The following is a 23,318-nucleotide window of genomic DNA, read 5'->3' as shown; positions in this document are numbered from 1 at the left end:
TTAAATTTTTATTTGTTTGTAAATTAGTAATAATTAGATTAATTACTGATTTGTTTAATTAGTTTTGATATATTGTTGAATATTCGAATTGTTGACAAATTGAATTTTAGAAACTTAGAATTTAAAATTTTTACTTGGTCTTTTAATTGATAATTAGAAAAAATTTCCATTGTCAAATTTGTGTTTATTGGGTACTTGGGATTTTTGTTTTATGTGTAATATTGATTTTTTTGCAATAGAATTATAGATTTATCATTTATAGAAGTACTAATGTATTAGCACGCTTTCAAAGTATAAAACTCGAAAAATGCTTTTTGTAGGTTTTTTTTTTATTATTGTTTTTATTTTGTAACTGTTTAATCCATCCATTTGCAATAAAAAATTTGAACTTATGTATTGAATATTTGATTAATATATGAGCATCGTTTGTTTTTTAAAATTCCGAACCCACAGTTCGGAAATCCTGGATACACCACTACATCCAAATAACCTAGGCGAACTATATTTTTAAGTTGAGGCTTACTAACTTTTATCGAGTAGACCAAAATACCCTCACTTTTCCTGTTCCCACCTACCAGGCTAACACTCCTTAATCACACATGTCATTTAATCCCTTAATTTATGAAAATTAGTGGATTACAATATTACATTGAGACTTGATAGTCTTGGTACGTAGTCATATATATGTGCATGTAAGATCCAATTAACCAATAATAAAGGCAATACTAGTCGTTCAAATTAATATTGGACGTAGAATTATCATCTAATAATAGAGCCAATGTTGGAAGAAAATCCATTAAAAGTTTGATTTAAACTTAATTGTAAAGATGTCATTGTTATATTGACTGTGATTTCATTGTCCTGTTTCATGAGCTTTTAAAGAGCTATTAATACATTTAATTAAATTTACGTGATGGTAACTAGTAGATATTTTATTGATATTTTGGGCAAAACTAGTGTAGGTACAGTTTTAATTAATCACTTTTGCTTTATGATAGTTTTTTAATTTATGATTTAGATTACATTATCTAATGACACGACTTTAAGCACCACATATTTAGGATGCATATACTTCCTCCGTTGCTGATTGATACAAGTATAGTACACGACATGACCTAAACTTGTTTATAGCTAAAATATTATCTATAAAGGTCGTCTAATAATCAACCTCAATTCAAATAAGTTCGATATCAATCAGGTTTATAAAATACACCCTAATCCGACCAATAATTCAATATGGGATATATTAATTAGGCTAAGGTGGGCAACTATTGGGTACATTCATGCAAAGATAAGGTTAATTAGTATTTCAATAATTTAGAGAGAACATTAACATGATACAATTCCTTCTTAACCGCCTAACCAAACGCATCATGGTATCTATATGTGCTTATAAACACAGCAACCTTATTGATGGAGAACACACGTATTGTCTCCTTCATCAGTTTCAAAAAAATAAATATAACCAAAAATAAACAAAATTCAAATAATATAGTCCTTTTCATCTTTATTAATAATGCTCAAGTACAATTATTTAATAAGCTAGCTGTTTTCAGTTGGTTGAATGAAATAAAAGTTAAAGCTTCTTCTTCTTTTCTTAGAAAAAGCTTTAACTTCAACAAGTTTCTTGATTTTTTTCTTTTTTTTTTTTCAACTTTTGCTCACAAAGGAAATAAAAATTATGGGTTTAAACTTGAAAATAGTTCATCTTTTATCACTCTCATATTTTCTCATTTTATTGTCTCTCAACTTTGATGGGATCTCAGTGAATGCCCTTAATATTGGTGTTGAACATTTTTATCATACAAGTCATCTGATTCATCTCCCTTTTGTGGTAATTCTCTATCTTTGATCTCTTATTTGCATAATATATATAGTTATGTACAAATTTAAATACTGGGTTGTCGATCAGTGTTATTAATGTTAATTTTCGGTGTTAGCTTGTACTAGTTGCTTTTAACCCTTAAGAGTTAAGACTACGTGTGTATGTACTAGTTATTTATCTACTGTACATCATTATCCATAAAAAGTTGCGTGTTGAGAAAATTAGAGGCTTAAAAAGGAAATTATGTTGCAAAGTGTTATGATGATGATGAATTATGAGATCTTACTATATGTGTTTAATGGATAATTTGTCATTAATCGCAGAGTACAAAATGCAGTAGAAAGTGTGAATCTGAATTTTGTGAAGGTAATTACTCATATTTTGTCAAGATTATACCTTTTTTTTGCATAAGAGGTAGTCATATATATATTGTTAAATTATTTTATAATTAAAGTTTTATGTATCATCGTGTATATAATAGTTTTAATCATTCCATCAATTTTGTACATACCATTTCATTTTTTAAATAAAGTTTATATGTACTTATAAAAAAAAATCTGAATTGGTTTAACAAATACAAGTATATAACAAATTGAATCAAATAAAACTTTATTATTTAAACAAACCTAAACATAACCCAATTATGTTTTTAAAGGGAGTATGTTTGAAATAATCTAAGCATTACCACCAAATCATGTTTTAGAAACTGTGATTACTATACCTTTTCCATGTTTCTTTGCTTTTAAGTGGTTCGGATTTGGAGTTACCAACTTTTACATAAAAAGATTAATTATTTTTACTGAATAAAACTTAATTATTGACTAATTATTGTAGTGATATTAAGTATTTGATTTATTTATATAATTAAAACTAATAATATTGCTAATTAATTTCTTAATTAACTAATTACTTGTATTATTGAAATTTAAAGGTGGATTTCTAACATATAAAATATCACACTCCATGATTCAAACATTAATTTTACAGCACCTCCCTTATTGAGGTATGGCAAATACTGCGGACTTCTGTATAGTGGGTGTCCTGAAGAGAAGCCGTGTGATGGGCTTGATACTTGTTGTATGGAACATGACAATTGTATCTCAAGGAAAAATAGTAAGTCAATTTTTTTTCAAATTTATCATAATTTAATGATTTGACTTACCAGTAATTATTTATTTTAAAGTACTCCGTATCATTTATTATTTACTTACCTAATTATTTTTTCACCATACAATACATGAACAAAATTACTAAATTAGAAATGTCTTTTCTCAAGATTGTGACCTATACCATATAATGAATGCAGATGACTATCTAAGCCAAGAGTGTAGCAGAAATTTGATAAACTGCATGGATAGATTTGCGAAATCACGAGGACGTGGTTTCAATGGTAGCAAATGTGATGCAAGGAAGGTGATCAAAGTCATCAAAGTTGTCATGGAACCTGCTTTAGCTGCTGGGAAAGCTCTTGGCAGACCTTAAGACTTTAGCGCTAAGCTAAGCTAGCTACTTTAGGGAAATTCATCGTCTTTAATCAACTAAACTTTAGATTGTCTCTACGACTCTGATCTAGCTATAAGTTTGTCTATAATTATTGACACATATTTCGGATTGATGTTATGATAAAAAAATAACTCATAGTTACCCATTTTTTATTCACGTCACAAATTTGAAATACGTGCTTAGCAACATTTAAGCTAATCATGATAGTTGTGTGCTAACATCAATTGGTTTTTGTTGAAAGTGAAAAACTTCGTGTTATATTCCTACTCTGGTACTCTTTCTTAATATATACTTTACACAATAGTTTGGAATTTTACATTATTTGTACATAGCCTTGATTATATTTGTACTACTAAAATGGAGAATTTTCCGAATGCCTCGGCTTATTGCTAGCGCCTCAAATCTCTGGCTGATCACTTGAAAAATGTTGGTGCTCAAGTATCGGACAACCGTCTTGTAACTCAGCTTGTTTCGGGTCTCACAACGGCGTATCGGGGTGTCGATACTGTTATCCGACAACGCGACCTATTGCCCCCCTTTTATCAAGCTCAATTTATTTCTAATATATATGGTATCAAAGCCTATATGACACTAAGGTCGTCACGGGGTCAAATATCATCCACTCCCCATTTTTCAAGTGGATTATTTCGCATTGGATATGAGGAGGGCTCATGCTTCATCTAGATTTCAAGTCCAAAGGACTCTCATGTAAAGGAACGTGATAGAGTATATAAACCGATCTTGGAGTTCAATCATTAACTTACACTTTTGGTTGCGATGGGCCTTCAACACAAATTTATAAGATGCCAATTGGCTCTATCTTTCCTTACTTGTAACTTATAAGACACAAACAATGAAATATTGGTCAGATCTAAATGAAGGTTATAGTGAATAGTGTCAAAATATTAATTTGCTAATATCATTATTATGAAACGTACATAGTTTATGAAGAAATACTATAATTGGTTGACAAAAGCTAGCCTTTAGCCGTTAATTTATGAATTATCAATGACCTAATCAAACAAATAAACCGGCCAAGTGAATCAACAGTACAATTGGTTGCATATGCTATATGAAGTAACTAACCACCAAATCAAACAAACCAAGTGAGCCAGCATGCAATTGATCGCAGTATTAGAAACTAGCTGCCAAATCTTAATTATTTCAATTTCTTTACCTACTACTGGATTTGTAGTTTGAATTAGTCTTGGAAATCCACCAGCTTGTGACGTTTGGTATAACAAGTCCATTATATAATCCATCAAGTTTAGATGTCCATGCAAATCAATGTGATAAACATAGAAAAAAAAATCTTTAAAAAGAGAGATATAGAAGGATTATTGTCGGAATTATACCTTAATCATCCATCAATCAATCAAAAATGTTTTAATTTAGAAGCTACCCTTAATCAATCAATCAAGACCCTACAACTAACACTAATTTAAATAATACAATTATACAAACTCCTAATCAAACTATTAAACACATTATTATATAACTACAAAAGATTAAGATTATATTATACTCTACTATATTATTATAATTAATTATAATATATGATACAAATTTCATTATTATTATAGTACATACTCCCAAAAAGATGTCACGAGTAACACAAAGACAAAACTCTCTCTTTCTGACTTAACACAGTACTCATAAATCAGAGCCATTCAAAATAAGCTGTTTTCAGTTGGTTCAATTTTAGAGCTTTTTTTCTTAAACTCCTTCATTATTTTCTCCCTTAATCTTTCCTCTGCAAAAATCTTTTTACTATGGTTTCCTTGAAATTAGCTTTTTTAGCACTCCCATATTTTTTCCTTTTTTCTCTTAATTTTCAAGTCCATGCTCTTAATATTGGTGTTCAATCCTCTCTTCAATTGGTAATAAATCTCTCTTTTTACTCTGTTTTTTTTTTCATATATAAAAGAAATTAGTTACACGGTAATAATAATATTATGTGTTTTTTGGTTAATATTGTTTCTACAGAGTAAAGAATGCAGTAGGAAATGTGAATCTGAATTTTGTTCAGGTAAATTTATTAAATTTCAATTATTATACGCAACAGTTCGTTTTATAATACAAAATTCTACCTATGTTCAGAATTAATTGTCACGCTGTAGTTCAAATTACGCCTTATATTATGAGAAACTAATGATTAAATTTGAATTATACATACAGTGCCTCCATTTTTGAGGTATGGCAAATATTGTGGACTTCTATACAGTGGATGTCCAGGAGAGAAGCCATGTGATGGGTTGGATGGTTGTTGTATGAGCCACGACATTTGTGTCCAAGCTAAAGGCAGTAAGTCAATTCTGATTTTCATTTTTTTTGTTTCTTATGAAGTTACGAGTATAAGCGTAATTTATCATAAACAACCGGTTGTATCTTGTGCATGGTACAATTAAGACTATTTATTTCGTTTTTAATGTACTAAACCCTATCGAGTAGATAGGCGAAATGATAACCTTAGTTGGATCTTAAAAGGTGCAAACGATTGTATGGTAAATAAACTAAATATCTAGGCCTTTTTTAATTATGCAATTAAGGGGTGTATTAGTTTTGACTGTAGTAGTTAGTGTTGCATTTTCACATCTACATTGTCAGTACTTGCAAAAATTATTATCATGTATTCATGTCAACACAATTATAAAAAAATAATTAATTTGAATGATTAAACTATGGAGTACAATTTACATTACTATAAATTAGGGTTTTTTTTTTTATAGATTTTGTGCCAAAATCTTTCCAGCCTACATTCTTCAATTCCTTTTAACACTTAGATATTGTACTTAATAATTAATACGTAGTACAACTTTTGGTCATCACCCTTATCAGATCATAATCAATATCTTGGTAAAACCTTACCATACAAAAAATTGCTACTCCATATTATATTTCTCATAATCACTCTATTATGCTAATTAGCTAGCTTTTGTGTGAATCACCATTAATTAATATAATAATTAAAACCCCAAATCATGCAACAAATTAAGTTTGACCTTACCATTTTATAAGGAGTATAAGTCAATGTTTAGCCTACACAAATTAAGTTTGACGTACATGATGTAATCAAACGTCTCAAGCAACTATTACTTCAACTCCAATAATTAATAATGATCAAGGTGCATTTTTTTAATTAGTTTTTTTTTTCAAAATAATAATAATAATAATAAGCCCAAACAACTCTGTTCTAGGTGTTAATGTTATCCTCAACATTGAAGGGAAGACTATAAAATTAAATTAGAGTAAGAAAAGAGATTACTTCAAAATCAATAGAAGGGAATAACAAAATTTTAAGTCAGGTACATTTGTACATGCACTAATGCACTATATGTATATATATGACACAACGCAAAGTCGTGTAACGTGCCTAGTATATTGTAATATATTATGTGGCCGATGGTGGCATCAAATTTGTTTTGTTAGTTCGACATATTCATGAAAAAAACGTTGATAGATGGATTGAAAATAATGAAAAATGCAGATGATTATCTAAGTGAAGAATGCAGCAAAAAATTCATAGATTGCATGGACAGATTTAAGGCAGCAGGAGGACGTACTTTCAAAGGCAGTACATGCAATGCTAACGATGTTATTGAAGTCATTAAAATAGTAATGGAAGCTGCTTTACTTGCTGGCAGAGTTCTTAAGAAGCCTTGAAATTTTTTTATTTTGGATTTGGATTAATTGTGTAGGCAATTAAATTGTATTTCGTTTTGATAATAAAGTGAAGATTAATTCAGATGCTAAGTAAGAATTGAACTCCTAATTAATGATATTTTTCCGCAATGTAACTTGTATTAGGGGTATATACGCTTTACTCTTCGTTTTTATGTTGTTTAATTTAATATTGACTTTTATGATTGTAAGTGTATGTACAATTTAATCGATCAAAGTAAGACATATAATTAGTATGTGCAAAAATAATAATGTAAAACAATATGAATTTATATATTTTGATTATTGAATTATTACTTCAAAATTCAAATATAAGCTAGCTTAGTGAGAATATTGAGTTATATGAATTCAAACAATAGATGGTGACTATTCACCAGCTAGTGATTTTGCATGAAACTAGATATGTATTTTGAAAATCTAATGCTTGCGTTACCTACAAGAAATAGTCATGAAGATGAACTTTAAAAAATAAAAATAAAATCAACCACCCTGAAAAATGGTTAAGAGTGTCAACTTTTTTTTTTTTTTTTTTTGCTTAGAGAGCCACAAGGGCGGGTGATGAGAATCGATCCCAAGATCTCTTGGAATCGGGAGGGGAACTCTGACCACTTGAACTATCCCTCACTCTCCCGTCAACTGATTATAAAAGGCTAGTTTGTTACAATGTCTTTCCACTATTTATTATGAGAATGCATGCGTGCTTTTGGTCACAATTGGTATCACTTGAAAACTTAAAAGTTCAATTCAAACTAATTCGGTTAAAGATAAAAATGATTATAAAAAAAAATCACGATATATACTCTCATCGAATGTTATCCACCCATGACTATTAGATGTAAAAAGCTGCATTAAATAGGGAGAAACAAGTGATCTATATATTAAGGCTATAAATATACGAGATTTTAGTGTTAAATTTAATTACTCTCTACTATTCACCAAATGGTAAAAAAAAAAACCCTAAATGTTAGAACCGAAATTGTTACTATTGGATCGTTAGTATAAGCCATTTGTCTTCAACCCTTATAGATATAGAATTAATGTTTATAATAATAACTTTATTTGATATATGACAGAATTATTTAATTTTTTTTCCATGATACATTACTAACATTAGTAGTTCTAAGGGTGCTAATTGAACAGGCCAATTCGCGAGTAGCTCGAACTCAACTCGGTCAATGCTCCGTCAAAACTCGACTTGAGTTTGCTCATGCTCGCTCAAATCAGCTCGAAAACTCGATAAGTGTACAACAAATTCAATATTTTTCTATTCTTCTATCTTTAAAAACAAAATTTTACTTAGATACTTAGTAAATAAACTTAAGTATAAAAAATTTATATACAGATAATTAAATATAATCAACAAATATTTGAAATTCAAGAGATTTAAACCAGTAAACGAGCAGTTCTTGATCGACTCGACACGAAAATTAACGAGCACGAGTCGAACAACCTTCTGCTCATGGTCGACTCGCTCAATTAGCACCCCAATTCCCTAGTCGGCTTTCTTTTCCTTTTTGTCAAAAAAGAAAAAAAAAAAAAAAGAGAGAGAGAGAAGGGTTGTAAAACGACATCGTTTGGTAAATTAAGGCTAAAACCCAAAACCCCTCTTTTCATTCAACTACATGAGCATTAAGCAGCAGCAACATTCAACATTCTCTCTCCTCAGCTCCTACACAACCATGGCGGCGAGGCCTGAGCTGTTAGCACCGCCGGAGATTTTCTACGACCAATCAGAAGCTCGCAAATACACTTCTTCTTCTCGAATCATCGATATTCAGGTCCCCTTTTCTCTCTCCTCCACCTTCCCTTTTCCCCCTTTTCAATCTCAGTGTCTTCTTAATTTATATTCTTAATTTCTGGTGCAAAATTTGATTTAGAATTGTACCCAGTAATTCTTTTCCCATTTTTTTATTACCCATTTGATCTTTTTGCAAGATTTTGAGGTTTGATTAGTGTAATTCAATTAATTACTCTGATATAAAATGTTGAATTTATGTGTTTATTAAGATTGTATTTTGATTCAATTTATGTTAATTCTAGATGCTATGTGTAATTTGATTACTGTACTTTTAAGTTGGTTGTTTGAGTTGCCAGATTGTTGTGAATCCTTTGTATTTGGTGGTGCAAATTACAAGCTTTAATTGGCTATTTGATGATCCTTTATGTTGAATAAGGAAAACCGGGTGTTAACGAATCGAAGTATTAAACTCCTACGGGTTCTAGTGAAGGGGAAGTAGTTTAGTAAGCAAGCAAACTTCACCCAAATCCTTAAGTAAAAATTAGGTGTTTATAAATTGAGCTCCCACTAACGTAATTGTGGTGTTATTATGGAAAAGCAATTCTAGAGGGGTGTAGTAATTTACTCCGTAGTAGGCTAGCAAACTTCACTTATATAATTACATTTTGCATTTACATAAAATAGAAAGGGTGTAATCGAGCGCCTAAGAGCTCAACTGAGGCTTTTATTCCAAAAAAGTGATAAGTTAGGAGTGGGTTAGTTTTGTAGGCTAGCAAAATTTACCTCTATAGTTATATTGTGAGCTTACTGTTGGTTTGGATTATTTAAATATGGGTGTTGAATTGTGGATATATATGGAATCATTAAAACCATTTGTGTGTGTGTGTGTGTGTGTGTGTGTGTTTTAATTTAATTTTACTTTTCAATCCTAGCAGCCCATTTTTATCGAATCTTCATCTAATTCCTTTTTTTTTTAAAATGTTCAAAGTTTGTGGATTAAAATGTAAAATTAACTCATAAATCTGAACCTCTGTTCGTGTATATAGAATGAAAACAATTTATGATTGTCTTCCATCAATCAGGGAAAAAAAAGGCAAAAGTAAAGGTCAGCTATAATTTCATTTGTCATCTTGTACCTTATAATTGAAATATAATAGTTGACTTGCCTGCATTTTCTGGTTTCTAGAATTTAGACCATTTTCTTTTATGGGGAGGACTTGATTATTTGGTAATTTAGCTAAACCTTTATGATTGTTGCCACGGCAATGGGGTGAACCAAGAAAATGTCAGATGAAAAGTTGAGACCTTTGTTTTTATTTAGGCTTAATATCATTTGATGTTTGATTAACTATGTATGTAGATTCACTGTTTCACAAATAACCTTTTGTTTTGGACACTCTCTTGTAGGCAAAGTTGTCTGAAAGAGCATTAGAATTACTCGCCTTGCCCGATGACGGAGTCCCCAGATTGCTCCTTGACATTGGTATCATATATTACTGCAACTTATAGCTAATTTCTGGAGAACTAATTTCCTTTTTGTAATATGAAATGGGCATGAATACGTGAATTATGTTTTTTTCACTTTAATCTTTAATTGCATTTTTGTTTATTTGTTCACTTGAATTTCTTCACATCTACAAAAGATGTAGCCTCATTACTAAGTGTTATTTGAGTATATAGGATGAGCAATACCATTTATACCGTGTTTTGTATTTATAACAAGCTTGATAAAATGCGAATAGACTGTATAGTTGCATTTAGCATGGTATAGTTAAAATACTATGTTATGACTTATAACCTCATGACACTCAACTGAAGCATTCAATCTGCAATGTGTGGATGTATGTATATATGTTTTTCACACAATTCTTTCTTTGTCTACGTTTTTTATCTCAAGGAAACTGGATCCATGAAGTTTCCGTCTTGTATCAGTTGTATATCATGCATACATGCTTGATTCAGATCTGTAGCATTGTTAAAGTTATTCATTTACTTGTTTCTCTATGTAGGTTGTGGATCAGGGCTGAGTGGAGAAACTCTGTCCGAGAGTGGGCATCAGTGGATTGGTTTAGATATTTCAGAGGCAATGCTGGGTATCTCAATTGATTTTCTTATTGCTTTCATTTAATCTTCAGTATAATTGCTGCTTCAATCATTTTTAACTTTGACTTTTATGCTTATGCCAGATGTAGCCGTTGAGCGAGAGGTTGATGGTGATCTTCTTCATGCAGATATGGGTCAGGTAACTTTGTGCTATCCTTGATTGCAATACCAATTTTCTTCCAAGAGAGAGGGAGAAGGGGTTTTTTGGTTATTCAACATTATGGACTGTTGTTGCTTAATACAATATCTTCTTGAACTGTTTTGTTGTTTGGGTGAAAAGAAGAGTGTTAACGTGAGAAATTTTTCCAAAGTTTGTTGTTATTAGGTAAGTGTAGCCTAAGAAGTGTCTTAGAGGGCTTTTACTTTTGTTCTTGTATTATCTGATGAAATGACATGTATTATCTGATAAAATGAGTGTATAAAATGATAAAGGGAGATTTAAGTGATGAGACTTGTGAAATCAACTTGCCACAATGTACCCCCCGGCGGGCGCCCCTCCTCAGCTCCTGGTGGGTTAGGGGGTTTAAGCATAACGAATTTTAGAACCGGTTCCTGATGATTTGCTGATAACATGGGTATTAGGAACTTAGGCATACATTTCTTTGACAAACTTTAGTACTTTACTCTCATATGTTTGGCTTTGTGAATGGATAATGGGTGTCTTTTGTATCATTTGATTTGGTGATCAATGGTAGCAATCTGTTCTTTCATTAATGACTTTCTAGAAAGCTAATTAGCAATATAGTCATATGTGTGGATTATTGGAATGATGTTCTGGTGTGATAAGTAGTTTTTTCTCTAGGAATTGTAGGAGTTTAGGTTGAATTGTCAAATTGACTAGTCATACTGATGGGAGTTTAAAAAAGAAAGCATTTTTAAAGTTTGCTAACACTTGTTTCTATGTTGGATTGCCAAAATATGATCTTCTGTTTAACTCACTACTTGCTGTAATGATAAATATGCCACCTATTAAATATGCTTTCTATCTGACCTGTTTCTATAAATTTACTGCAGGGGTTAGGATTCCGTCCGGGAGTTATTGATGGTGCAATTAGTATTTCAGCCGTCCAGGTTCATGCCTGTTTTTTTATTTTATTTTTATTTTTTTCAATTTTTTTGTTTTGATGAAAACTCGTTATTGGAATTAAAACAACGCTGACTAGAGAATAAAGGTCTTCTCATTTGATTCATGGCCAACCCAAATAATGCTCATAACTGGCCCATAACTGGACTTATTAACTTATTTTTAGCTGTGAATTGAACTTGGTAAGTCTTATATAATCGTTTTGACCCTTATCTGAAATTCTGGACTACTTTTTTCTAACATCTATTTTTTATGAGGTGAAATAAACAAGGCTTTGATGCTCAGATTATAAAGTACAAATTGATATTTTATGTTTCATTTTTTATATTTATTTGTTTTTTTTTTTTTTTTTTTTTTTTAATATAAAAGTAAGATTCAGGGGAAAACTAGGAACGTCTTCTCACATAACTGTAACCTAAAATTTGATGTTTCATGAAAGTGACTGATGCAATTATTTCTGTCAAATTAGAAGTATTAATTGAACTTAAGCTTAGTTTATTATAATTTCTGTTTTCGCTTGTCTAACTCATATTAGTCATATGAGGTCCTCACTTGAGTGCTTATCATTTTGTCTATTTTATTTTGATCAAGCAGTGGTTATGCAATGCTGACAAGTCCTCTCACGAGCCCCGTTTGAGACTGAAGTACGGGTTATTTCATCCTTAATTTATCTCTAATTACTTCTGTTTTTTGTTTTTCATATGTGTGCCCACCTGTTGGCTGGCCAAGTCGAAATAGACAAGAAGTTTTCATCATAAATCATGCCTCTTTTGTACACACTGATGCCTACTGGTTGATATCGCATTGTACATGCTTACCCCATACCCCCCCCCCCCCAAAAAAAAAAAAAAAAAAATTGCGCTTTTGGTAATCAAAACATTTTTGGATTGCAGGGCATTCTTTGGATCATTATATAGGTCCCTAGCAAGAGGAGCTAGAGCAGTTCTTCAGGTGTATCCCCAAAATGTAGCTCAGCGTGAGCTGATCCTAGATTCCGCAATGCGTGCTGGATTTGCTGGTGGTGTAGTGGTTGACTATCCTCATAGGTAAAGTTTGTCTTTTTTGTACTGCTGATGGATACTAAGTACCTTTATAATCTTATATTGAACTTATGTTAACGTTGTCAGTTTTTTATCATAGGCGACTAGCTTTTTATGGGAAATCCTGGAAATGTATGAATTACTCTGACCATGCATATGCTGAATCAATTGCTGATTGTAATATCACTCTGCATACTTTAAAATGTTATTTAGATATTTCTGCTTGCAAGATGATATACCCTTGTTGAGTATCCACTGGGGAGCCTAACAGTAGAGCTCTCACCTCCCAACCATGAGTTTATGGGACCAACTATCATCACCCTCATCTTTATGTAGTTAAGGCATTGTGGTGGCTTCTCTTCGGGCAAAGCTCTCAGGATTCCATCTATATGACTTAAGGATTCCTTGTGGGTTAAGTAAATTTCTAAAAAAAACTAAAAAATAAACATTGTTTTGCTCATTTTAGAGTTTTTTTTTTTTTTTTTTTACAGTGTTTATAAACAATAAGGTTTGACTTTGAAATATTACAAAGTTTAAAAAATTGATTTTAAGCTAATATTAGACCTATTGCCTTATGACAGTACTAAAAGTCGAAAAGAATACCTTGTTCTCACTTGTGGTCCACCATCCTTAAGTGCTGGAATGAGTTGCTCTGATGATGAAAGTAGTGGAGATGAAGAAAATCATACGGTTAGTTTGGAAAACTCAGTCTTTGCAGTCTTCTCATGATCTGCAACCACTTGTCAAATGTGGTTTTTGTTCATTCAATGTCTCATGGCTAGTTTTCTGTTTCTATACATACAGGTTACAGTCTCGGACAGGAATAGGCCTCGAAAAAAGAGGAAGCTGGACAAGAAGAATAGAGGAAAGGATTGGGTTATTCAAAAAAAAGAACAGATGAGAAGAAAGGGTGCCGAAGTGCCTGCAGATACAAAGTACACTGCTCGTAAACGCAAATCTCGTTTCTGAGCTTTTATTTTCCATGTCTGAGCTTAAATTGAGATTTCTAGTGCATTTTTAATGTATTTTTTATATTTTTTAGAATTCAAGAAATGTGGAAGAATAGAACAGTCATGAAGGACTGTTACTTTTCATTGCATACCCACACCTTCCCCTGATTTTTTATACAATGAGACTACAGATTAGGTTCATTGTGCAGTATCATGAGTTTTCTTATGTCATTTTATATTACTCGTCTAAGTTTTTTCTTAAAAAATATACTACCTCCGGTCCAATTTACTCGCAACAAGGGAATTTTTTATGTCTCACAAATAATACCCCTTTGTTGCGAGTAAATTGAATCGGATGTAGTATTACTCGTCTAAGTTAACTGGCTATCAAAAGATTATTTGTCCATGTATTGCATCACAGTTCACAATAATATAGGAAATTGTAGAAAGATCAATGGGATCTAGAGGACTAAGTGAATAATAATTGTAAATTTGTAATTTTGTTATTCCTATCCCTTAAGATTGTCGCATTCTGTGTCATACTCGTATTTTTTTTTTTGTGTGTGATTGAAAACAAAATACAGATTGTCCTTTTAGAAGCAAATAGTTTTACTTTAGGGATAGTTACAGTAGTATAATTCATCCTCGTTACGGTGTTTTCAACGGACTTCTCAGAATTAAGCCAGTATGCAATTGTGTAAAGCACATTCAGGAATTTAACAGCAACTTTCCAAAAGTGATCAACTGAGATAACAGTGAAAAACAAAAACAAAACAGCAAAGAAAATGATCCTTTCCAATAGTACATTAAATCTTCTGTAACGACGCGCCCAGATAATTTCCAGCTCCTGTAAGGCTGTAACTACACAAATTCTGTTGTATACACAAATTTACTAAACTTTACAGCATCAACCCTAAAGTTCTCTGTAGAATCTAAGTCCCTAACAGAGGGAATGATAGAAGTACAACATCAGCTGTCAGACCACCAACTCCTCCAAATGCAAGAAATGACATCTTCTTTTATCTACATTCTGAAGTCAATTCGTTCTGCAGCTGCTGAATCCTAGTCAGTTCCACAGTTCCGTCAACATTCAGGATCCTTGTGCTTGAATTTCTGTAACTTGCAGAAATTAGCAATACAAACATTTAAATTTATTGATACTCGAGTAAAAACCCATACGGTACCCCAATGCATGGTTATACAGATGCCAATTATCCATGATGTAGGGTATCATATGAATAAAACAATAACTGCTCCATAATGTCCATTCTTACATTGTTACTTGTTATTTCCAAAGGGATGGAGCAGAAAAATAAGAAAAGATAACATGAACGTTCGTGGATCATTATTGCAACACTATAACGCTTCAAAACATGTGCAAATGGTGAGTGAATGGTGAGTAGTAACACTTTTGCATTGATGCCTTACTGTAGATTTTGGGAAATTGTTGGACATAGGTTCTGATAACATAAAATAAAACTGTATGAAATATTCTACAGTATATAATATTCCAATGTTAGTGTCTCGCAAAAAATATGCATATTTTAACAATGACTGGAAAAGTATCTAAGCAATTGGCATTCAGCAATGAACAGCAAGTGACGAGAAGATCTAATACATGTTAAACAAGGAAAGGAAACAAACCTCCAAACATCTGCTCAAAACGAGCCACAATATGCTTTCCATAAGTGTATTTCTTCAAAGCATTGAGATGCACTCTTATACGACCAAGTAGCAGGTCACGTTGATTATCGGTACACTTCTCAAGAATCTTTTGGACCACATAATTAGCATATTGGTCCTTCATCATTACCTGTATCCCATAGTAATCACATTATACTCTATAATAACACTGAATATATACTTCAAATTCCTTCCATCTAAGATTCAAAGGCTTTTCATTGAATACAGTATTCACCTGCCATATATTCATCTCTATCGCTCTTCTTTTATTTTTTCCTATAATCTTTTTATTTTTTGTTCCGAAGAGAATCTATTCATCTTATTATATTTCCATTTATATTCATTAGGGCGCTCAGCCGCTCACCGTAATTTTGAAAGTCAACTACAACATCTTTTCTGTCATAAAGAAAAAAATGGTTGTTTAAGACATAAATAACTACCAAACTCATTATTATTGATTTCAATAAGAACCATAATTCCATTATATAATTGCCTTATCAGCAACAGCAGCAACTAAACACGGAGCGAGTTGAAAAGATTAAATAGGCTTACCAACAAGTTATCATTTCCCTCATTTTGCCCTATGACTTCAGCTATCAGGAGTTCTCGTGAAGCAGGGTCACCATACTCCAAGCATTTCTCAACAACATTCGATGCAAACTTATGCTGGCTCATTTTTATAACTTGCCCAGATAGATTCTTAACGATTTGGCTCCTCTCTTGTGTTTTTCCCCTCTCTAGAACATGCTGCAAGAAGACAAATAATAAGCAAGGGTAACAAGTTTCTAGTTATACTCAAGAGAAATGCTAGCAGATAAAGATATATTTGAAAATCAAATTAATGAAGAGCTGAAGAGGAAGGAGACTGATTACAATAACGTGCAATCTGATAGCATAAATAGCACAATATAAGCATAACCTGTCTACATAAAAGAAATACATGCTGCATTGCGGCCAATACAGTGTCCTTATCGCAGACAACTCATCCCCTACAACGTTAATAGTTGCTTAACATTGTTTGTATAAGTAGTTCTCCATAAGCATATAAAACCAGGATCTGAGACAATCTGCTCCTTGTACACTATACTAAGGATTTTTAATTGCTTTAGATCTTTCAACCAAGGAACACTCAATAGCTCACTGTTTCACTATATAATATAAACAGGTGAGGTAATGCCCGTTACTCATCATCAAAAAAATACATACTGCCACTGGTCAAATAAAATTTATTCTATGTATTCTCATTACTCAACTATATCATATAAATAATAAATACGATTCATGTGATATGTTGGGATGCGGGTGCAGTGGGTTAGCAGGTTAAAGAGGGAGAACCAACCTGGGTAACATAATTGCCATACTGGTCTTGAGCAAGAGTGCAAACAGACTCCAATATCTCATCCACAATAAATTGACTCTGCAACTCATCTGTACAATGCTCCAGGACTCTCTATCAGAAAAAATTCAACATAAGCAATGTCAAAATTAAATAAGGAATATTATATAGGCTCTACTACCCAGAAACAATGTATCACCTGTATAACACGACACCCATAAGGATGCATTGATAGGCTAGCAACTTGACCACGGAAAGCAGAAATAATGAAACTAATTCTTTCCGATGGAACGCATTCGATACACTTTTGGATTACATGGTTTCCATTCTGATCACGGACACATCTCATGACATGTCCATCCAACTCACGAACAAGTTCAATCTTCTGATCAACCTCAATAACATCAAGTGCCTGGATCAACATTTAAAACAATATTTAGCCTAAGCATATTTTTGTATCACATCAGCAATTGTCCAACAGACTTTTTAAAATCTTGTCTCATTAGTAAACTCCTAGAGCTGTTACCCTTATGATTAAAACAAATGCAAGGAGGCAAATCAGACTATCAGAGTGATTCTACCTCACAACAAAAAAGAAGTATAGTCTAAAGTAAGTAAACACAAAGTAAAGAAAAATCACAACAGCACCAAGAGGAAAACTTTGACAAAAATCTAAACATAAACTACAAAATGTTCACTACAATCATCAGGTAGTCAAAAGTTTAGCATCATTAAAATTACAGCGTAAAGAATGACAAAAGGACAATCATCACATAAAAACGCACAGAGCATAAATTGTAATCCCTCCGATATTATTGATGTACATAAAACACTTCCATATCACAGAGCCTCAATATCCTTAGTCAGATCACAAGCCATTGTTGGCTTGACCAAAAAGGTAAAGAGGGCAGAGAAAAGAGGAGGAGGAGGAGGGGGGGGGGGGGTCTATCCATACACAGATTTTCTTCCTCCTTTCACTTCTAGTGAGTGCTATTCTGCTATATGCTCATGCGAACCTACTTTCACTGCTCATGCGAACCTACTTTCATTAATTCATCATACGCTTGACTCCCTCCATCCAAGTATCCTTTGGCATCCCATTGCTTCTAAAATACTCATAATCTCCCCTTTTCTTACTGGGGCATCTTTTGGTCGTCTCACATGCTGAAACCAACAAAATCAGTTCTCCCTTGTCTTATCCTCAATATTTGCAACTCCAGTCCTCTAATAAATATGAAAAAAAAAAAAAACATCATATGACACTCTATTCCTACAAATCCATCTCAGCATACATGTCTCTGCTAGACCCATCTTTCATATATGATCCTTCCTAAAAACCAAACATTCCAATGATCTAATAGGATTTTACCTTTGACTTTAGAGGTATACTACGGTTGCACAGTTTTCCTTTTCATGCCCATCCAGCATACCCTTTACAATTGACCAAAAATATAGAGAAACTTCAACACAATCATGTATAAAGACATAATAAACCAATCAAATTACAGTAAATCCCCCACCCCCTTCTGGCCTTCCACCGATGGGATCATAAACAAGGTATGTGTATCAGAGATGAATCTTTTAGAAAAGAGTCTTCTATAACAATATTGCAGAGCCTCAAATAACCCTTTGCCAGAGCACAAGCAACTATTGACCCAAAAGATCTACCACGGTACAGGAGAAAAGAATTTGCTAAAACATACTTGCTGCTCCAGCAGAGGCACTGAGTACAAACCTATAGAGAGATCTATATGGGTTTGATCAATTACTATTAAGACATAATAGGTATCTACAAATCACTGTATAAGATGTCTGAAGGAAGAAAAGAGGACATCCAACCAGTTGCTCAACAAGTTTGCCATGATCAAGTCACTTTGACATACACAATTCACCCACATGAAAGTTATGCTAATACAAGAAATCGATATTTATGTACAGCAACAAAAACAAATAGACTTAGAACAGAGATATCTTAACGTAAAGTCATTATATCAAATATTCACAGGTCAGTGGTGAAAGTATTTGATATATACCTTTTGGATGACACGACAGCCATACATCTGCATGCTCAATGGCAAAATCTGACCTCCTAGTGCCTTGGCTAGATCCCTTCTCTGATCAGGGGTTCCATACTCAAAAAACTGTAGTAAATTGAAGATAAAGAATTAAATGAAGCATAAATGATGCAATCAAGCAAACTTCTTTCTTACAAAGAGGAATTGCAAGGTAATAGTTCAGCAATTCCTACCTTTTGAATAACATAATTTCCAAACACATCAGTCATCAATTTGGAAGCATGAGGGAGAACTTCTTGAAATACAGATGCCTTGTCTTCACTGCTACAGTTTTCTAGTTTCTGCTGAATAAATCGGCTCCCATGTTGATCAACACTGAAAAATAAGTACAAAATCCCTTTTATACTTCAAAATAAGGATTTAAAATAATACTGTACTGAAGATGACATACTGCATGAACTTGCCTGAATTCAACCACATGACCGACAATATCAGATAGCTCAAACCTTCTACCTTTACCAGATTTTAGCTCTTCAAGGAAAGAGTAAGGCTTTTGATAATTGAAGTTATCAAATCCTCTTTGACCTTGCCAACCAGTATAGAAACTCCCACTTCTGCCAGAATTTGGTGAACTCACATCACTTCTTCCTCCGGGAAGACTGCTACCACCAATTGGAGATCCCGGCAAAACAGGACTGGTAAGAGATGAGTTTGGAATAGGCATGAAGAAGCCCATATTAGGTGAGCTTCCAGCATAATCTGTACCCATAATTTGCCCCCTTCTCTGACTTACATTACCCTGCCCACCAGATCCCTGGAGTTGAGGTCTATGATCAGGTGAAATTGATGAAAAATCAGGCCCAACCTGGGAATTATAAGCACTCACTTGATTCCCCACCAGACCCGCTCTCAATCCCAAAGGATCAACTTGACCAGGAACATTGTATAAATCACCTAATGACTGGTGAAATTGCAAACGCGGATCTACAAAAGGCTGTGGAAATCCAAGTTGTCCATAGAACTTGTTTAAATGCTGCAAATCGACTCCTTGTGAACTGCTCCCCCATGACCCAGAAACTTGAGTATTAACATCAGAGCCAGCAGAAGCACCATCGAAGGCTAAAGGGACAGCACTATGTGAAGGGTATCCAGCCATAATAGGAGGAAGAACGCTTGCATTGTAAGGATATCCACCCATGCCATACTGTGAAGGATATATTAATCCAGGTGGTTGGACACCAGCATAGTATGGATTTGCTGATTGCATATATGTAGCTGCAGCAGTAGCATAAAGTGGAGGAGTGAAACCTGCTGAGTGAAGTACAGGCTGAACTTCTGTTGAGGAAAACTTTCCACCATGGAAAAACTGGTTTGGAACAGCATATGGGTTATTTGTGCCTTGAGAAACTATTTGAGGCATAGAATCTTGAAACTGGAAGTTACCACCTTGGTGCATCTGGTGTTGCAATAAATTAGTTTGGAAGTTGTTTTGCTTTTCCCCTCGACCTCCATGGTTCTCTAAGTTGGGGGAGCTGGATATTCTCAAAGTCTTAATCCCTGTTTGCAAACTAGTTATTTCTGTATCATTACTAACTGAAGTCTTTTTTTCTGTAACTGCGCCTATACTATTTGGATCTTCATTTTGAATGGACGGCAACGAGCCTTGTCTAGAATCATAAGATAATGATCTCAATGCAGCGGTTGCGGATACCGTATCATCTGCAGCGATTCCCTTATCAACATTAATGTGATCAGCTGCGTCACCTGCTGATCCATTTGCAGGTGACGACATACATGTAATTTCCTCCTGAAAATGTACAAAATTCATAATAAAAGATTAGTTTTAAATGTAAACAGAAATGAGTACAATACAACAGGAATTTTTGCAAAAGCAAGTGGTCTCAAAATCTGAGAATCTATACACAAACAGTCAGGCTATGTTACTCGGACTCAGACACTTATGGGAGTTGTGTCAGATACAAGTATGTGTCCAGGAGTTAAACTAAGCTAAATCAGGTTCTATATTTTTGGTTTTAAATGAAGTGTTAAGTCTCTGTAGCCATGTCAGAGCATCGAGGATCCAATATGAGTACTTGGGATGAAATGAAGAGTTCAAGTGCCATAGAATAAATCAGATAATGGAGCAGTACTGATGAACAGAATACTGAATACACAAACATCACAGATGCAATTCATGTAACAAATAGACTTTCAAATTCTTCTATTCAAATTACTTTCACCTAAAAAGCTAAGGGTATGAGAAAATCTTGCATGATGGAGGACCTCAATTAAAGGTAAGACCACAAGTCATTTTAATCTATCTCAAATAGTGAATGCTGAAGAATCAGAAACAGAGAAATACACCTTTACGAGGTCTGCAATATTTCCAGCCTCGCCAACTGATAAGGATGATCCCTGTCCTGATAATGCAGCAGGGTCCCTGGGCCTGACTTCATCAGAAGACTTCTGTGGTGACTTATCATCCTCAGATTCCTCATTGTGCGTTGGGAGGATGCCACAATATAAACGCAAGAAGTTATCACTGCTGCCTCTAAAAGGGGTCAATCCCACTTTATTGCCGACGTGACTGGATCCCAGATGTTGATCAAAACCTGAGTTGGGAGAGTGAAAAAACTGGGGATTCAAACTGACATTGGAAGGGCAATTCGAACCAGGAGATGAATAAGTAACTAACATCCCTTTCGACCCTCTGAATTCTCCATCATAATTTAGACTTGCCAAATTAGCACTAAGACCTGAATTTTGCATGAGACTTTCTATGGCTGCAAGAGAACCTTCCATGTTTGGGGGTGCACTACCACTTCGATTGGGAACAGAACCCCTACCACCATGGTACTTTTGACCCTTAACATACAGTGCTTCCTCATCCATAGCCATCTTAGTTGAAGAAAAATTTGCACCACCCTTGTGAGGGGACCATTTTCCACGTGCCTCAAGCATTCTAATAGGACTCTCAGTTGCCATCCCTACACAAATAATTTATTCTCTCCAAGAATACCAATTATTGAATAAATTCATCTTCCTGCAAAACAGACATGTTCGATGAAGATGGAGCATGAACTACTTTCTTTGCATCATTTCTTTGGCTCTAAAATAGGGCCGAGAACCCCAAAAGTATTAGGTAAGCTCAACTAATCCTCTGACCTTACTCCGACTTCTTAAAACATATTCATTAAGAGCTTTTCCATAGTCCCTCCATTCACAAGTCCAAAATTTAACTATGAGCCCAAACAACTACTCACTTCCCCAACATAAGAACAAAATTTATTACTTCCTCAAACCACAAAAATCGCCACTATCAACCTGAAATTTCTCTTTCTCCCTTTATCTTATACTACATGCTCTACTTAAGTAGGGACGCATATTTTGGAATATCCCTGAATAGGAAAACTCAAAATATTTGATTTTTAAACTAGGGTTTTAGTATATACTAAAGATTAAACCCTTTGGCCACTGAAACCAAATAAAAAATGTTAGTGGAGAATGCATATATTTGGCACTAGCACCAAAATTATTTCGATACGCGATTTCGAACAAACAGTTAGAGCATCTTAACTACAAACAACAGAATCAACAGATACACTAGTACAATTTCCACCCCTCAAGGTCAAAAAAAGTTCAATCTTAAAGCTAAAGTTACAAGCTTTTCAACAATTTCAGGTTGCTAACTAACCAAACAGAGCACTAAGCTCATTCAACAATCATAACAATCGAAAAACAGAGTTCAACCAGATATCCACTAAACTTCAGTCACTCAATAACCAATTTCAAGCAAATAGTACAAAAAAGATAAATTCTTTTAGCCAAACAAAGGTCAACATAAGCAGAGCATATTACTATTAAAAAATAAGCAAGCAAAACCCTAAACACAAAATCAAATTATCAATCAATATAATGAAAAAATAATAACAACCCATAATCTAAAATGATAAGGAAAAACTTACCAAGTATAAAAAATCACAAATTTCCAAAGTTTCGAGCAAAACCCTAGACCCCCTCTTCCTCTGTAGTTTGATGAAATGAGAAGAAGTCCACTGAAGAGAGAGAAAGAGTGAGAGAGAAAATATAATCAATAATTGGACAAAACCCAAGTCTTTGAAATGGGATTAATTAAACTTCATTAACTTTATATATTTATATTAAAATAATAAATTTATAATATTATCTTAAAACAAATAAAGGGTCCCCCCATAAATAGGGAAAAAGGGACTAATTCTAGACAAAGGAACCCAAATATGAAGGGATATATGCATATATCTAAAAAAATTTAGGTACAATTTTGCTGTTGTTGGCATAAAAAGACAAGGCAAAGTAAAAGGGCAACTAACGTAGAGAATTG

The 23,318-nt window shown here is 33.5% G+C and overlaps 4 protein-coding genes across 4 annotated transcripts; 3 read left to right on the top strand and 1 right to left on the bottom strand.

The window, feature by feature from the left end:
- The first annotated feature begins 1,523 nt into the window (after positions 1–1,523).
- On the top strand, positions 1,524–3,473 carry LOC110690871 (phospholipase A2-alpha-like). Its single transcript, XM_021867758.1, has 4 exons — positions 1,524–1,834; positions 2,149–2,191; positions 2,813–2,938; positions 3,132–3,473. The coding sequence occupies exons 1-4, from the start codon at positions 1,682–1,684 to the stop codon at positions 3,305–3,307; spliced, it is 498 nt and encodes a 165-aa protein (XP_021723450.1). The 5' UTR covers positions 1,524–1,681; the 3' UTR covers positions 3,308–3,473.
- A 1,457-nt stretch (positions 3,474–4,930) lies between these two features.
- LOC110690870 (phospholipase A2-alpha-like) lies at positions 4,931–7,200 on the top strand. Its single transcript, XM_021867757.1, has 4 exons — positions 4,931–5,208; positions 5,315–5,357; positions 5,507–5,632; positions 6,816–7,200. Exons 1-4 carry the CDS (start codon positions 5,101–5,103, stop codon positions 6,989–6,991), a joined length of 453 nt encoding a protein of 150 aa, XP_021723449.1. The 5' UTR covers positions 4,931–5,100; the 3' UTR covers positions 6,992–7,200.
- A 1,298-nt stretch (positions 7,201–8,498) lies between these two features.
- LOC110690869 (probable 18S rRNA (guanine-N(7))-methyltransferase) lies at positions 8,499–14,160 on the top strand. Its single transcript, XM_021867756.1, has 9 exons — positions 8,499–8,787; positions 10,155–10,230; positions 10,757–10,840; positions 10,934–10,989; positions 11,865–11,921; positions 12,529–12,578; positions 12,828–12,980; positions 13,556–13,664; positions 13,779–14,160. Exons 1-9 carry the CDS (start codon positions 8,632–8,634, stop codon positions 13,941–13,943), a joined length of 906 nt encoding a protein of 301 aa, XP_021723448.1. The 5' UTR covers positions 8,499–8,631; the 3' UTR covers positions 13,944–14,160.
- Positions 14,161–14,639: 479 nt separating this feature from the next.
- On the bottom strand, positions 14,640–23,091 carry LOC110690868 (pumilio homolog 6, chloroplastic-like). Its single transcript, XM_021867755.1, has 10 exons — positions 22,924–23,091; positions 21,323–22,001; positions 19,423–20,765; positions 19,192–19,333; positions 18,977–19,084; positions 17,143–17,355; positions 16,947–17,057; positions 16,160–16,354; positions 15,569–15,737; positions 14,640–15,037 (listed from the first exon to the last, which is right to left on the bottom strand). The coding sequence occupies exons 2-10, from the start codon at positions 21,941–21,943 to the stop codon at positions 15,015–15,017; spliced, it is 2,925 nt and encodes a 974-aa protein (XP_021723447.1). The 5' UTR covers positions 21,944–22,001; positions 22,924–23,091; the 3' UTR covers positions 14,640–15,014.
- Positions 23,092–23,318: the final 227 nt, after the last annotated feature.

Source organism: Chenopodium quinoa, unplaced genomic scaffold (assembly GCF_001683475.1).
Source record: "Chenopodium quinoa cultivar QQ74 unplaced genomic scaffold, ASM168347v1, whole genome shotgun sequence".
Lineage (NCBI taxonomy): Eukaryota > Viridiplantae > Streptophyta > Magnoliopsida > Caryophyllales > Amaranthaceae > Chenopodium > Chenopodium quinoa.
Note: the sequence above shows the minus strand (reverse complement) of the source record. Positions and strands in the feature narration are given on the sequence as shown.

Excerpts from the sequence above, each read along its gene's own strand:
- LOC110690870 (XM_021867757.1), top strand. The coding sequence starts at position 5,101 with ATGGTTTCCTTGAAATTAGCTTTTTTAGCACTCCCATATTTTTTCCTT. Across the intron at positions 5,209-5,314 it reads TTCAATCCTCTCTTCAATTG|AGTAAAGAATGCAGTAGGAA; the intron begins GTAATAAATCTC and ends TTGTTTCTACAG. Across the intron at positions 5,633-6,815 it reads TTGTGTCCAAGCTAAAGGCA|ATGATTATCTAAGTGAAGAA; the intron begins GTAAGTCAATTC and ends TGAAAAATGCAG.
- LOC110690868 (XM_021867755.1), bottom strand. The coding sequence starts at position 21,943 with ATGGCAACTGAGAGTCCTATTAGAATGCTTGAGGCACGTGGAAAATGG. Across the intron at positions 17,356-18,976 it reads GCTGTCGTGTCATCCAAAAG|GCACTTGATGTTATTGAGGT; the intron begins GTATATATCAAA and ends ATGTTGATCCAG. Across the intron at positions 17,058-17,142 it reads ATGGGTGTCGTGTTATACAG|AGAGTCCTGGAGCATTGTAC; the intron begins GTGATACATTGT and ends TTTTTCTGATAG.
- LOC110690869 (XM_021867756.1), top strand. The coding sequence starts at position 8,632 with ATGAGCATTAAGCAGCAGCAACATTCAACATTCTCTCTCCTCAGCTCC. Across the intron at positions 12,579-12,827 it reads GAGCCCCGTTTGAGACTGAA|GGCATTCTTTGGATCATTAT; the intron begins GTACGGGTTATT and ends TTTGGATTGCAG. Across the intron at positions 12,981-13,555 it reads GTGGTTGACTATCCTCATAG|TACTAAAAGTCGAAAAGAAT; the intron begins GTAAAGTTTGTC and ends GCCTTATGACAG.
- LOC110690871 (XM_021867758.1), top strand. The coding sequence starts at position 1,682 with ATGGGTTTAAACTTGAAAATAGTTCATCTTTTATCACTCTCATATTTT. Across the intron at positions 2,192-2,812 it reads TGAATCTGAATTTTGTGAAG|CACCTCCCTTATTGAGGTAT; the intron begins GTAATTACTCAT and ends TTAATTTTACAG. Across the intron at positions 2,939-3,131 it reads TTGTATCTCAAGGAAAAATA|ATGACTATCTAAGCCAAGAG; the intron begins GTAAGTCAATTT and ends TAATGAATGCAG.